The sequence below is a fragment of the Meriones unguiculatus genome, chromosome 16 (genome assembly GCF_030254825.1).
Source record: "Meriones unguiculatus strain TT.TT164.6M chromosome 16, Bangor_MerUng_6.1, whole genome shotgun sequence".
In the NCBI taxonomy this organism is placed as follows: Eukaryota; Metazoa; Chordata; class Mammalia; order Rodentia; family Muridae; genus Meriones; species Meriones unguiculatus.
In genome coordinates this window covers 21,318,335-21,334,225 of record NC_083363.1, presented here as the reverse complement: position 1 = coordinate 21,334,225, position 15,891 = coordinate 21,318,335, and the positions used below count along the sequence as shown (strand labels likewise).

Below are 15,891 nucleotides of genomic sequence, written 5' to 3'. Positions count from 1 at the left end.
TTTGTATACTTTTAACTTGAAGGGGCATTGTATTTTGTCAAAGGCTTTTTCAGCAACTAATGAGATGATTGTGTTTGTTTGCTTGTTTGTTTTGTTCTTTCAATTTGCTTATGTGGTGGATTACATGGGCAGGTTTTCGTATGATGAAACATTTCTGAATCTCTGGGATGAAGCCTACTTGATCATGATTAATGATGTTTTTGATATGTTCTTGGATTTGGTGTGTGAGTATTTTGCATCTGTGTCTGTAAAGGAAATTGGTCTCAATTTTTTTTTCTTTGTTGAGTCTTTGCATGGTTGATGTATCAGAATGAGGAGTATTAGTATTAACTCTTCTTTGAAAGACTGGTAGAATTCTGCATTAAAACCATCTGACCCTGTGGCTCTGAGATTTTTTTTTTATTGGTATGCTTTTAATGACCACTTCTATTTCCTTAGGGGTTTTAGGCCTCTTTAAATTGTTTAACTGATCTTGATTTAAACAGTGTCAGATTTTGAGCATAGCCGTCTCATGAGATCAATGCCCACTTAACACTCAGATTTCCCTATGTCCAGTCTCAATATGGTGGAGTGGAATGTATAAAGCCTTGTGACATTAAGCAGTCCCCCAGCTTGGAATAACCACCAGAACACTTGAATGTGAAGATTCCGTGCACCTTCTATTTTTAGCAGTTGAGCATTATCACTAGCCTTATTTTTTTTTTCTGTTTCCACGGGTTGGTTATAAATAAAATGACATGAGCACACCGCCATCAGATAAAGTAAGACAGAAGAGTTTCTTCCGAGGCCAAGCTCAATCTCCTGGGAAAGCTTTCATACATTTGTTGTGTTCCTGAAGCAGAAGGAACCTTTGTGTGGGGTGGGTAACATGAGGTGAAGGATCTACTTGGCCTTGTCCACATGCCTTGAGGAAATAGCACTGAACCACTAAGAGCCCTGCTTTTGGCAAACAGTGGGAGACAAGGCTCATGCATGAGTCAGAGGTTCACTCTACTGCACAGCGAGACTCCAAAGGAAGGGGACATTGTTTCATGAAAGTACATAATGAAAGAGGCTGACCTAGATTTCATAAGGCTACCCCGAGGAAATGATGCTTAAAGTGAGCCCTGGGGACGAATTGGACTCAAAGGGAACAGCAGAAATGAACACCCTAGGCAAAAATAAAGAAAGAACAGAAATAGGAGGGAGTGATGGAGACGGAGGAGGCAATAACACTGGATAGATAAACACGGGTCAAAGGTCTCAAGGCTTTAGACTAAGTTACATGATTTTAAGTTTGTCCTACAGGAGATAGAGGTCCAAATTCTGAGCCCATGGTAAAGAACGACTAGAACCTGAGTTAATGCTACCTCAGTTGTTCCAGAATGACTAACAGTGAGATAGTATTAATGAATAATAGAAGTCATATGATGAATCAAGGAACTCACATCAAAAATTATTTTTTTCTAGGGAGTGAAGAAAAAGGAGAGAAAATGAGAGGAACTTAGAGTAGGGAGAAGGGCAGAGGAGAGGTGAGGAAAAGGGGAAGGGAGGGAGAAAAGGAAATGAAGAGAAGGGAAACTAAAGCAAGAAGAAGGAAACAGAGTGGTGAGAGAGAGGGATGGAGAAAATGAGAGAGAGAAAAAAAGGAGAGAGGAGAGAGAATCATCCTGTTTTACCTCAAATTTTACTTTATATTATATATGTATATATTCCTAGCATACCTTTCCCACAGCGATTTATTGCTTATATAATCTACATTTTATATGTTCTCTTTTCTTAAATGCTCATATACAAATGTCTTCCTTATATGCCTGAAAATATTTTCTGAGTTTTTGCTTCTTCTATTTTCTAACTTTTTTAAAAAAATCTTCGAAGAATAATGTGTGCATAGAAAATATCCCTTAACACTTCATAAAGTTAAATTCTTTAAATAACTTAATTTTCTCTAACTCATTTTAGTGCTAAAACTGAAGCTGTATCTTCAGAAATTCCAAGTCTATGAAGAATTTCTAATCCCCAACATTTAGACACTGCAAACTTTTTTCTTTTATATTTGCCAGCCTCTTATTTTTTAAAAGACATTTTGGCAATTAGTGAGTAGCTTAAATTTTCCATTTGTGCCTATATGAGGCTAGATGGTACATTCATAGATGTTTCTGGAATAAAATTCATTTAAAAACAAAAGTGATTTGGCATAGATAATAAATTTGTCTTTCAAATCACCTACTTACACCTTTACATTTTTTTCTTTATCATTATTATTTATTACAATTTATTCACTTTGTAGCCCCCTCCCTCATCTTCTCCTGGTCCCACCCTCTCTCCCACTATGCCCTCTATGTCCCTCCCTTAGCCAACTGTTAGAGGAGGATCTCCTTCCTACTATCTGACCCTAGCCTATCAGGTCTTGTCAGGACTCTCCATATCCTTTTTCTTTGTGGCTCAGTTAGGCCACCTCACCATGTGGAGGTGATCAAATAACCAGCCACTGAATCTATGTCAATGATAGCCCTTGCTTCCCTTACTAGGGTACTCACAAGGAGAATGAGCTGCCCATGGGCTATATCTGAGCAGGAATCTAGGTTTTCTCCATGTCTTGGTTGATTCATCAAGCTCTGCAGGTACCCGTGAGCCCAGAGGTTTTGACTCTGTTGGGCTCCTAGTGGAGATCCTGTCCCCTCCAGGTCTTTATATCTTTTTCAAATAGATTCCCTGCATTCTGCCCAAAGTTTAACTATGAGTCTCAGTATTGCCTTCAATACCCTAGTGAGTACAGTCTTTAAAAGGTCCTCTGTGGAAGGCTCCTGTCCTGTTCCCTGTCTTCTACTGATTCTGATATCTATCCTGTGTGCCTTTCTGAATGAGAATTAAGCCTTTTCCCTAGGGTTTTCCTTGTTGTTTAGCTTCTATTTTTTTATAATTTTTATTTTTTATGTTAATCACAGGTTATTTACTTTGTATCCCAGGCATAGGCTCCTCCCTCATTCCCTTCCAATCCCACCCTCCCTCCCTCATCTCCTTTTTGTCCTTTCCAAGTCCACTGATAGGGGAGGTCCTCCTCATTTCTACCTGACCCTAGTTTATCAGGTATCTTCAAGACTGGTGGCAATGTCCTCTTCTGTGGCTTAGCAAGACTGCTAACTTGGGGAGGGGGAGATCAAAGAGCCAGCCACTGAGTTCATGTCAGAGACAGTCCCTGTTGCCCTTACTAGGGTATCCATTTGGATACTGAGTTACCATGGGCTACATCTAAGCAGGGGTTCTAGGTTATATCCATACATGGTCCTTGGTTGGAGAAACAGTCTCATAAAAGACCCCTGTGTCCTGATATATTTGGTCTTTGTGGAGCTCCTGTCCTCTCCAGGTCATACTAACTCCCCCTTCTTTCATATGATTCCCTGCACTCTGCCAAAGGTTTGGTTATGAGTCTCAGCATCTGCTTTGATACACTGCTGGGTAAAGTCTTTCAGAGGCCTTCTGTGGGAGGCTCCTGTCCTGTTACTTGTTTTCTCCTACATCCAATGTCCATCCCAATTGTCTTTCTAACTGAGGATTGATCATCTCATCCTGGGTCCTCTTTCTTGTTTATCTTCTTTAGGTGTATAGATTTCAATATGTTTATTCTCTTATAGGTCTATATAAGTGAGTATATACCATGTGTTTCTTTTTGCTCCTGGGATATCTCTCTCAGGATGATCTTTTCTAGATCCCACTATTTGCCTGCAAATTTCATGATTTCCTTGTTTTTAATTGCTGAGTAGTATTCCACTATTTAAAAGTACCACAATTTCTGTATCCATTCCTCCGTTGATGGACATCTGAGTTGTTTCCAGGTTCTGGCTATTACAAATAAGTCTGCTACAAACATGATGGAGCAAATGTCCTTGTTGCGTACTTGAGCATCTTTTCTATATATGCCTAGGAGTACTACAGCTGGATCCTGAGGTAGCGCTATTCCTAATTGTCTGAGAAAGCGCCAGATTGAATTCCAAAGTGGTTGTACCAGTTTACATTCCCAACCAGCAATCAAGGAGGGTTCCCCTTTCTCTACATCCTCTCCAGCAAAAACTTGAGGTTTTGATCTTAGCCGTTCTGATGGGTGTACAGTGAAATCTCAGGGTCGTTTTGATTTGCATCTCTCTCATGGGTAAGGATGTTGAGCATCTCTTTAAGTGTTTCTCTGCCATTCTATATTCCTCTACAGATAATTCTCTGTTTAGCTCTATACCCCATTTTTTAAATTGGATTGCTTGATGTATGGCTTCTTAATTTCTTGAGTTCTTTATATATTCTGGATATCAGCCTTCTGTCAGATACAGGGCTGGTGAAGATCCTATCCCAGTCTGTAGGCTCTCTGATGACAGTCCTTTGCTTTAGAGAAGTTTTTCTGTTTCATGAGGTCCCATTTATTGATTGTTGCTCTTAAAGACTGTGCTGTTGGTGTTCTGTTTAGGAAGTTGTCTCCTGTGCCAATAAGCTCTAGGGTTTTCCTCACTTTTTCTTCCAACCGATTTAGTGTATCTAGTTTTATGTTGAGGTCTTTGATCCACTTAGACTTTATTGTTTAGCTTCTTAGTACTATAGATTTTAGTATGTTTATCCTATATTATATGTCTAATATCCACTTATAAGTGAGTATATGTCATGTGTGTCTTTCTGCTTCTGAGTTATCTCACTCAGGGTTTTCTTTTCTAGTTCCCACCATTTGCCTGCAAATTTCATGATTTCCTTGTTTTTAATTGTTGATTAGTATTCCATTGTGTATATGTACCACAATTTCTGTATCCATTCCTCAACTGAGGGACATCTGGGTTGTTTCCAGCTTCTGGCTGCTATTAATAAAGCTGCTATAAAAATAGTTGAGCAAATGCTTTTGTTGTACGGTTGAGCATCTTTCCGATAAATGCCCAGGAGTGATATAGCTGGATCTTGAAGTAACACTATTTCTAATCATCTGAGAAAGCACCAGATTGATTTCTAAAGTAGTTGTACAATTTACATTCCCACCAGCAATGGAGGAGGGTTCCCCTTTCTTCACAACCTCTCCAGCATGCCTCATCCATTGAGTTTTTGATCTTAGACATGCTGATGGGTGTAAGGTGAAATCTCAGGCTTGTTTTGCAGAAACAATCCTCCTTGAACCTTTATGATTCAGAAAATCCTACATATTTCTTTCATTCCAAATCCCCTACCTACTAATGCACTGAGTAGAATATTATAATAGATGAAAATAATTATGTTGTCTATTTTTTTCATTATTAAAAAGTATTTCCATTGTCTAACAGTAGAATGTGGATTACTATTTCCAGGTTTTCTCTGCATGAGGAACTTTTTCACTCTTGTTAGTTTTACTTTAGATAAGCTCTTTATAAACTTGTATATTTAAATAAAAACCAATGTTTTCTAATTAGAATATCAATGTGATCTTTTAGCCTAATTTTTTCATCAGTTTTCCGTATTTACATGTTTGTATAAATGGCATCATTTAAATTCCCAAGACATTCTTGTAGTTTCATAATCTGTATCCATAGTCATTCATAAAGTATTTCAATTATGAGTTGTTTTACATAACTAAACTAAATAATTCTGCCAACAAACTATAAATTAACATTAAAAATATTTTTTTTGTTTTATGTGTACAAGTGTTTGTCTGCATTTACATATGTTTATTATGTGCATCCCTGATGCCTGCAGAGTCGATAAAATAGCAGTGATTCCCTTGTGCTAGCATTACTGACAGCTGTGAGCTGTCCTGTGTGTGCTGGGAGCCAATCTTAGATTCTTTGCAAGATCATCCATTGCTATTAATTGCTGAACCAACTCTTTATCCACATATGTAACACATTTTAATGGTCCTCATAAATTCGGTCATTAAATTACAAAGAGAGAGACCTTGGAACACATAATTCTAAATGAGATGTCTCCATCAAATCCCTCCACTCATAGCTCAGTGAATCCCAGGGAAGAGGAGGCAGAAGAGTGTGGAAGCCCAATGCAATGGAGGACAACAGGAAAATAAGACCCTCTCAATAAACCAAACAAAGCTCATACAAACTCCCAGAGGTCAAAGCAGCAAGTACAGTCCCTGAATGGGTCTGCACCAGGTCCTCTGTATATGTATTGTAATTTTAAGTTTAATAACTTCATGAGACTCCTGAACGTGTGAACGAGTGGGTCTCTGATTCTTGTGCCTTCTCTTGGGGCTTTTTTTCCTTTTGCTGTTTTGCTTTATCCAACTTCGAAGTAATGGATTTTGTCTCATCTCATATTTATGTTGTTAAGTTTTGTTGTTAAAAAAGAATAGACCCCCTGCTCAGATATGGCCAGTTGGCAGCTTGGTGTCCATGCGAATCTCTGAGTGAGGGGATCAGGGACTGCCTCTATCATGAACAAAGTTGACTGCTCTCTGCCTTGTCAGGCCACGGAGGAAGAGGATCCAAGCAGTCCTGATGAGACTTAACAAGCTATGGGCAGATGACAATAGTGGAGAACTCCCCCTTTCAGTGGACTAGGGAAAGGGGGTGGTGGAAGAGGGAGTGAGGGTAGGACTTGGGGGAGTTGAGGAGGGGGCTTCAATTGGGATATATAATGAATAAATTGTGAAGAAAAATATAAAAACAGTCAATAAATAAAAATGATGTAAAAAAATAGGAAACAAAAATTAAAACCTGAAAAAAATAACTTAAGTAGATCATAAAAGGTGCAAAAAGTAACAATTTAGAATAGATATTAAATAGAATAGATATTAAAGGCGGTAAGTTAAAATGTAGGATTTGACTCAAAATTTCATTTTCATTCATCTGTAACCAGTTTGCTAATAATGATGTCTAATATCACACAGTTAATTTACTATTTCTCTTCAGTCACTTATGTTATTTAATAATTTATATAGCTTTAAAGTTCCCTTCAGTGGTTGGGACACAGCTTGATTACTATGTGTGGCATGGCAACTATTCAAATATTTATTAAAGGACATTAATTTCCCTATTTATTGCATTCTCTGTGATTCACACTGCACTAGGTCATTTTTTTAATATTTTGCTGACACCGATTATGAAATATAAAATTTTATCCTGATACATAATTTTAAAGAAAGCCATATTTCTTCAGAAAAAAATCTTTGCCATTTGTCCTAAAAATAATTTAACCCCTAGAGTATTCTATTTTAGTTTCTTATGTGCACTCAAAGGCAAGGTAAGCCTTGTGACAAGATTTACTGTGAATAATCCTCTAAGCAGGCTTACCTGCTCATGAGAAAGGAGATTACAAGGTTGAGAGGCCAAAGCAGAACGTTTTGACATTAGGGGTCTGTAGAACTCGAGTCCATGACAAGTCAGCATTCCTCATCCTGATCGTCTCCTCTGCCTCTGTGGTGCTCTCCTCATTTGACATAGAGCTATGATGACAGATGGCCATGGTGGCAAATATCGTATGCCTTAATTCTGAATGTTAATTTCCAAAAGATGAAGTTCAATGCAAAAGTCGTTTCTAAGCTGAAAAAGAAAAAAAAAGAAGAAGAAGAGTGGGGAAAAACAGCATTAGCAAGGAGAAGCATCTAAGCAACCAATGTAAGAAAGCAGAGGATGGGAACCTGATATGATGACATCACTATGGCAGCTAAAATTTTAAACTTGCTATACCAGGGCTAATTCACACAGAAGATAAATTCGGCTCATTTGCAAGCACTGGTGCCTTTGGAAGTATCATATATCTGGTTATTTTTAATTTCCTCTACTCACCATGACACTGCAGCAGTCAGACCTCTCAGTACATAACTCATCATTTTAATCCGCAAAGTGCTTTTGTTATAGTAACTAAAATTTTAAGGTTACTTGTATCAAAGCCAGTATTGAACTGTGTCTGGAAAAAAAATTAAATTACATAGATTTATTTTAACTTTTAAAGTAATTGTTTTATAGGTATTTTGAGTAATTTGGGAGGAAAGGCATCATCTTTGCAAAAGTTTAGCTACTGTAGGTCATCATATCTGGTGCTCTTTTCAGGGATGCGAAGTCACCGTTTTGTAATAAAGACAGGGCTTGATACATTGATGTAGTAGAAACTGTGTTTGTTTTATAATTTCAGGGGATACAGGGCTTTTTGAAAATTATTACAGTGGTAATAGCAGGGTAGACAGTGTGCAGAGCCTTGATTTCAGGGTTTTCTTTAGGAAAAAAACTTACATTTCTAGTGCAAAAAATAACTAATAACTGATTATTAAATGCTGATGATATCCATGAAAGGACATATTTGTATAAATTACCTGCTGTACATAACCACAAGACTTTTTTCTTTCCTCCCTCCGTCTTTCATTCTTACCTTCCCTCCTTCCCTCTCTTTCTTTCTACATTTTTCTTGCTTGTTTGTTCCTTCATTCCTTCCTCATTTCCATTCTTCCCTCCTTCTTCCATTTCTTTCTTTCTCCTTCTGCTTCTTTCTTACTCTTTCTCCCTTTATGTTCCTTCCCAATAACTTCCGTAATTTTTGGTTTACACCATCTATCGCCTCTAATGCAAGACACTTTACATTGCAATATTCTTTTAAAAGGAAAGCTCTATCATTAGTTTTGAGCACCCAGAGAATTGGGAGAGTGTGCGTTCACCATCTGTGAGCACCACTGGCACAGGGCAGTGAGCCGTGCCTTGAAAGTGGCTGGAAACCACTGGATAACCTGAAGTTGTCCAGTCAGCACACACAGAGGGTGTGCTCCCCTCACATCTCCCTTTTGCTGGATCACAACATACTGTATACAGTGCTCTATTACTTAAATTTAAGAGGAATTTAAAAAAATCACACATGCTAGAACATAGAGGAAACTGGAAAAAGCATATAAATAAAATAAGCCTAGTACAAAGGGAAAAAAATAAAGTTTTACCTTTATGAAATAACTGTGATAATATTCAGTGAAATACACACAGTGGAAGGTGTTAGATGCTGGGAGAAGGAAGAAGATATAGTAATTACTTAATGGGTGTCTAATTCCTGTTAGGGATGATCTAGTCTGAAGATGGACTTGACAAAACCTCTGCCACAATGTTAATTTGCTTAATGACATGAAAATTTATGACTATAGACAACTTACAACACAAATTCAAGTTATACACACACACACACACACACACACACACACACACTGGTTTATTTCAAAGATAGTAATGTAATATTTCCTTGAGTATGTTTACTTACAAGAATTAGCAACATTAATGCCACCATAAATTTATATATTTGTAGGAAAGATAGTCTAGGGTACAGGTTCAGAGAATGAACTCCATCTGGGGCAGAGAGATAACGTTGTTTCCTTAATTGGAGGGTCATTGGAAGTGGTGATGATTACATCTCTTATGTTGTGGTGTTAATATTTGATATTTAATCGATATGATATCAAGCGTCTGGAACAGTAATGGGCTTTGGCTGCTAACATCTGTCTTGGCCATCATCATCATCAACAACAACAACAACAACCTCGTCACCATAATCATGTGTACTTTTTGTGCAGCTTTATCCCCAGATTGGATGCTCTCAAAGCCAACAAACCCCCATTTGTTGTAGTTGTTTTTTGAGTGTGATTTCCTCTCTTAGAAAGTTTGAATCTGTGAATATTTTCTCCATCTTCCTCTTGTATCCACACACCCAATTTCTTTCTTGTAATGACTTTGGCCTGTTGTAAATTATTTTGTGGCTTTATTTTCATCATCCCATCTAGTTCTAGTTCAGATTTTACTGAATGATTCCTTTATGTATATATTTTTGGTATCTTAAGGGAGGTCCAGGAGCAAAGTATAAGAATAGCTGTGTTAAAGAGGGAGTCAGAAAGAGTCTGAGAGCTACAGTATTGAGGGGCTTCCTTTAGGACCGTGTCTCCTAGTAACATCAAAAGACACAGCCAAAAACTTTCTCCAACATGACTGCCTAAACAAGAGCTAAACAAGATGACACCAATATATATACCAAAATGGAAAAGGAAAAGACCATGAGGCCCCAACTCTACACAACTATAGGCAAACACTATATGGACTAAGTAGTTTATATTTAAGAATCTCTCTCTCTCTCTCTCTCTCTCTCTCTCTCTCTCTCTCTCTCTCTGTGTGTGTGTGTGTATGTAAATAAAATATGCACATATGTATGTACCAAAATTAGTTTTAAAAAAAGAAGGCATGAATTTGAAAGAGAATGTGAAAGGGGATTTAGGAGGGTAGGAGGGATGATAGGGAAAGGAAAATGTAACTATTATTATAATACCAAAATTTTTTAAAAAAAATCACATGTGACTTGACAGTGAAAGGAGGGTTAATGAGGTGAGGGATGGAAAGGAAATGGTTAATTAGGAGCTGGGGGAAACCAACAACAAAGAGCAGTTGCACAGTGGGATAACTGCTCTTTGCCTTATAGACAGGGATGGTTTTAAGCACAAAGAAGAAAGAAAAAAAATTAGCTTGTTTGGGGAGAAGAGCAGTGTGTGACATTTCCTCGCATCTCTCCAAGTGAAGACTGTTTCACCTTCTGAGCTGGGCAAGGTGAAGGAATGACTCTGATGTGATAATCAGAGCAAAATCACAAAGCTACCATATTCTACGTATGGTAGAACACAAACTCTACGACCAGGACACTGAGCTGCTACATACTGTAATGAAGAGGCTTAGAAGAGGCTAGCCTACGGAGGCCTCCTGTGCAAGGGAAATTAGTCTGTGCTTTTAGTCAGCTGTTTTGTCTACCAGAAATTACCAGCAGTGGTGAGAGGCACAATACTCTCAGAATTTAAGGAAGAAATAGGTTTGCAGTAAAGAAAGTGGTTTGGAGCAGATAGCAGCTGGGAGTAGGGAACTTTTATCAGGATATAAAAACAGTCTAGTGAAAATATAATAAGACTCTGCATTTTAAGACACCCTTAAATGCTAACTGACTGACCAGGTAATTGCCGGGGTGGTTCCAATATATACACATCACAGTCATGATATAAAGAAAAAAAAAGTCACAGAAAGCAAGAAAATAAAATTCATTTAAAATTTTAGCTAAATGTGAAAAAGACTGGAGAATGGTCATTTTTTGTGTGTGTCAAGTCTGTATAGTAAAGTGCCAGAAATGCACCTCAGGAGAAATACTTTTCTGTCTTCAAGAGGGTTAGTACATCTTCCAAATTGTGTCTGCTTTTAGATTTAAGCTGAATATCAGCAGTCAAGCAGGATAAAGCTTTCTCATAGAGTGCAGCGTTGAATCAGATAAATTGGATCAGCGGTTGAACAGAAAATGTTCTCGCAAAATATCACCTGTCATATACTCATGGCTCCACACCCCCACGGCAGTTCTGCATGGCGCTTTAAAGGGAGGCCTGGCTGGGAAGCCGTAATTTCAGCCCAGACGTGTGCACACAGTCGTCCAAACACCAGACACTGGAGCTTTTGCAGTGTACACAGAGGTGCGTGGTAAGTTAATAGGTTAATAAAACTCTAAACCCGAAGTCAAGGGGCACCTCACCGGAGCTATAGCCAAAGTCACAGCACATTTCCTTAAAGTTTAATGTGCCCCTCTTTCACAAGCAAAGAAATAAAAGAAGAGACTACCAACATAATGTTTTTAAGCAAGTGAATTCAGCCTTCTTCCTGTAATAATCTATTGAAAGAATTTTAGCAACGCGTAGGCGTTAGCTTGCTGAATGGAAAGGGTGCTTTTAGAAGCAGTCATTACAGCTGGTGAATCCAAATACCTAAAAGCGTTTTTGTTTGTTTGTTTAGACAAGCTGTCCTCCAACTCATTTCATGCAGAGGATGGATGGCCATGAGAGTTTGATCTCTTTGCCTCTGCCTCATGTGTCAGCGCGTCTGGTGTATGTATGCTCGCAAGAGAAGCCAGGTCTTTGTGCTCGCTACGTGTTCTTGGGGCAGGTCGGCTGCTAACATAAAACACCCCGACAAGGAGCAACTAACCAGAGAAAGGGGTTTATTCTGCTTGCAATTCCAGGTCACAGTTTATCATAGCCCAGTAGTCACATTGGCTCAAAGCAAATAAATCACAGCGTATCCACAGCCAACAGCAGAGAAAAACAGATGCACCCGGTCTGCCTTGTGCTCAACTAGCTTTCTTTATTCTGATACAGCCCGGTTTTCCTGCTCAAGGATCCCGCCTGCCCCCAGTGGGCGTGGTCTTCCTGTATCAGTAGGCTTCATTATGGTACTCGTTTACGGAATATCCATAAACTGATCCAACGTAGATAATCTTCCATTGGGACTCTCTTTCTGGATGATCCCAGAGTATGTTAGACTGACCATTAAAGCTATCATTACATTGAGCAGTTCCTTCACCAACTTAGCTATTTCGCGGCTTCTCCAAAGCGTCCTATTATTCCCCATGATTCCTGCTTCTCTTAAACCGCAGAATTTTGGGGAGGATCTTCATCACGTGGCCCTTTAACACCTTGGGTTTCTACCTAGTTCCCCAAGAGAGATTTTTTTCCCCCATCAAATCACCTTCCCTATCTCCCCTTAGTCTTAGCCCTACACCTTATGTGTTGTGCTTTCCAAAGGTCTTTTGTTAGGCATCATATATATATATATATATATATATATATATATATATATATATATATTAATTCCAACACTAAATCCATATTGTATCTGCTGAACACTCTCCAAAAGGCATGGCAGGTTTAGGATTTATCTTGCTGTTTCTTCCAAACAAACACACAAACAAAATTACCACTTACCCTAACCAACTGCTACCGATTTTTTTGTATTGTATTCTTTCAGATGCCTTTCTTCCTGAAGCAGCAAACCCTTTCCATGCACAGACACCTTTGGAGGTAGCTCCTACATTACCCCGTATTGGTTGTGATCTTTATTTTTAAGTGCTGTACGCTATTTAAAATCTCAGCCTATCATTCTTCTAGCACTACAGGCCAGCTTCAGAAAAGCATTTGCTATAACAAGTTCAAGAGTGACCATCAGTGTTGGAGAGTGAGAGTGAGGATGTCACCTCCTCCAACTAATTCATGAACAAAGTGATATAGTCTCAAGTGGAAGGAAAGCAGTCAAGTGATGCAACTATAACATAAATTTTGTTGATTTTTTTCAGAACAAATGGTTAAAATAATACTTGGTATCAATATAATTTTAACTAGTGAAAGGATGTCACTCTTCTTCCAAGGTTGTGCCTTCAAGTTGATTTTCAATGAAAGGAAGCAAGATGGAAGATGGCATGAGTGAACAATGCCAAAAAACCTGGGCACAGGGGGAACTGCAGAGACAGATGCATCAACCAAAGACCATACATAGAGAGAACCTAGAAACTATACATCTACCATTCACCCAGGTGTTAAGGATATTCAATTTAATAATGCAAACAGGAAAAAAGACAGACTATCTGCCATCTGAACACTGGCTGCTATTTTCAAAAGGAAATAACAATGTAAACCTCACCTATGTCTTTACAGATCATAAATGCTGCACTTGCCTTGGCATCAAGACCCAAGAGCAAAGTAGTCAAAAACACCATGGAAATATACAAGCGCACGTGGGAACATTACCTTCGTATTCTCACTGAAGCTGTGGATGACATCACCAGCATTGATGACTTCCTGGCTGTGTCTGGTAAACTTTTTCTTTTTTACTCCATACATATACTGTTGTCAATATTTCTTTTTAATTTATCTGTGTAAGTATGTTCATGTGTGCCAGCACCTGCTATGGTACATACTTGAAAATCAGAAGATTACTTTCCGTTTTCTCCTTGCACCATTTGACTTCTTAGAATCAAACTAAAATCTTGAGGCTTGGTGAAACGTGCCGTCTTGCACTGTGCCCCCACATCAGCTACTTGATGCAATAGGTTAAGAGTGATTATAAGTAACTTGTACTATATAAAGGGTCCTTTATTCTTGAGTGTCTGGAGGTGGAGTAGGTGTGAGCTCTAGAGGTACAAGTGTGCTTGGTGGTCCATCTACTGTTATGAGTCTCATTTCTGGCAGTGTATTTTCATTTTCTCAACTGTCTTTGTGTCTTTAAAAGTTACTTCTCTAGATTATGATGGGAAGTAGAGTTGGACATTTTAGGCTTTCCCTGTCTTTAATAAATTCACATGCCTCAATATACTTAATATATGTATATATTTTATTTTTCCTGTATTTGATTTTTAACTAATACTATATTCACTCAGGAAAACACACACAACACACATGAGCTAGATAAATAGATGATGGATAGAAATATATAATATGGCATCTCAGCTTCCAATAATGGCATTTGGTCTTTCTAATTTAAAGAATCTGATAAACACTCTACACTCCTAGCTATGTCACAGAAAGCAACAGATGGGTTTCAGACTTCCTGGGAAGCACAGAGGACTCTCTCAAGCAGGCTAGGACGGGATTCCGCCAGAGTGGACACAGGCCCACAAAGGCTCTCCTTGGAAATGTGACTTGGGTTTTAATTATTCGGTTGTCAGAGCAAACAGATAAATGTTGTTCATCATTTTTATTACCTTAAAAAGTAACCTATTTAAAGTAAATGATCTGTTTTCTTATTTCTGTTTTTACGAAAGGACAGTCTTAGAATATGGTACCATACCTTTATAATAGCATACACATTCACGTGGATCCCTGATATCAGTTTATTAAGGTCTTCTGATGGGATATAGCCTACTCTGATTAATTGGTTACTTTCACATGTGCCCACTAAGCCATTCTAAGAAATTATGCCAGAAATACAATGTATTTTAATGTTTCATTAATGATAATATTGTATTCTAATTACTTTAAATAACTTGATTTTTATTGAATTAAAAGCTTGAAAATTTAGAAAATGTATTTCAGAAAAGATAAATGGCCCCAAATCTGGCTGATGCAGCTAACTCTTGATCTTTTCTGTTCAGCACTTTTATTATCATAATTGTAATTTAAAATTTTTGTGACACACACAGATATATGTATATACAACCATATACATATATATTATTCATTATAGAACAGAACTTTGTTCCTTGCCCTTTTTAAACCAATAAAAGGAATTTTTTCATGATTATTTCACAATGGTGACATCACAAAAGTGACATGGGAACAGCCCATAATGCTAGTGCCAGTCTGTAGCACTTGCTGACTTTTATAGTTGAAATACATGGACTCTAGTGTGCTATCACTGAGCTGAGTTGATAAATGCATAACAGGTGATATTATCAGCAGTTATACACAGGATCCAGCAAGTCCCTGGGCTCAGTCATCCTCATAATTCAGCTGCTATGGTTAGTCATTTATATAAACAAACTGAGAATTTCATTAGCAAAGAGAGCACAGGGGAGGAAGGTGAGTCGTTGTTGAACAGATGAGCAAAGTTTGCTCAAAACACCGTGACATTTCTACAGATGTGTCATGTTCTGGTCTTTGTGAGTTTGTATATGTGGATGTCACCTGGGCTTCAATGATTCTTCTTCTAGCATGAAACTTTTTCAGTGTATGTTCCTGTAGATGATTGTTCCTTTCTTGGGATATTCCTAGTCAAATTGGGGAAAAAGAACATACCCGGCCACACATATTATTTCAGTACCAACCTAGAAATCAGAAATAAAAGATTTCGGGTTAAGTGATAGATAGACCTGTGCTTTCAGGTGGCCAATTCAGGTGGTTCATGAAGCTTAAATGTGGAAGTCACTCTCAAGCTGGGTATTTTCAGGACAGATTTCTTAGAATTTGCTAGTATGTTCAACAGTGAAAGACTGTCTCTAACACCATTTTAAGATATGTGTTTGTATTCAGACTCTAATTCATCTACTTATAAAGTAGGTCAAATAATAAACAGTCCCTAAAGGATTTGAGTTGTGAATTACCCAGTGAAAATTAGACTTCTAAATTTTCTTTTAATTAATTAATTAGGTTCTTGAGACAGGATTTCTCTGTGTAGTGTTGGCTGTTTTGGACTTGTATTGTAG

General features: G+C 38.0%; 1 protein-coding gene across 2 annotated transcripts in view; it reads left to right on the top strand.

The window, feature by feature from the left end:
- Ctnna3 (catenin alpha 3) overlaps positions 1-15,891 on the top strand; it is a 1,666,920-nt gene that overhangs the window by 1,127,713 nt on the left and 523,316 nt on the right. For both annotated transcript variants that reach the window (XM_060369423.1, XM_060369422.1), the window contains exon 11: positions 13,406-13,562. In XM_060369423.1, coding sequence (XP_060225406.1) covers positions 13,406-13,562 — 157 coding nt within the window. The remainder of the gene's footprint in view (positions 1-13,405; positions 13,563-15,891) is intronic.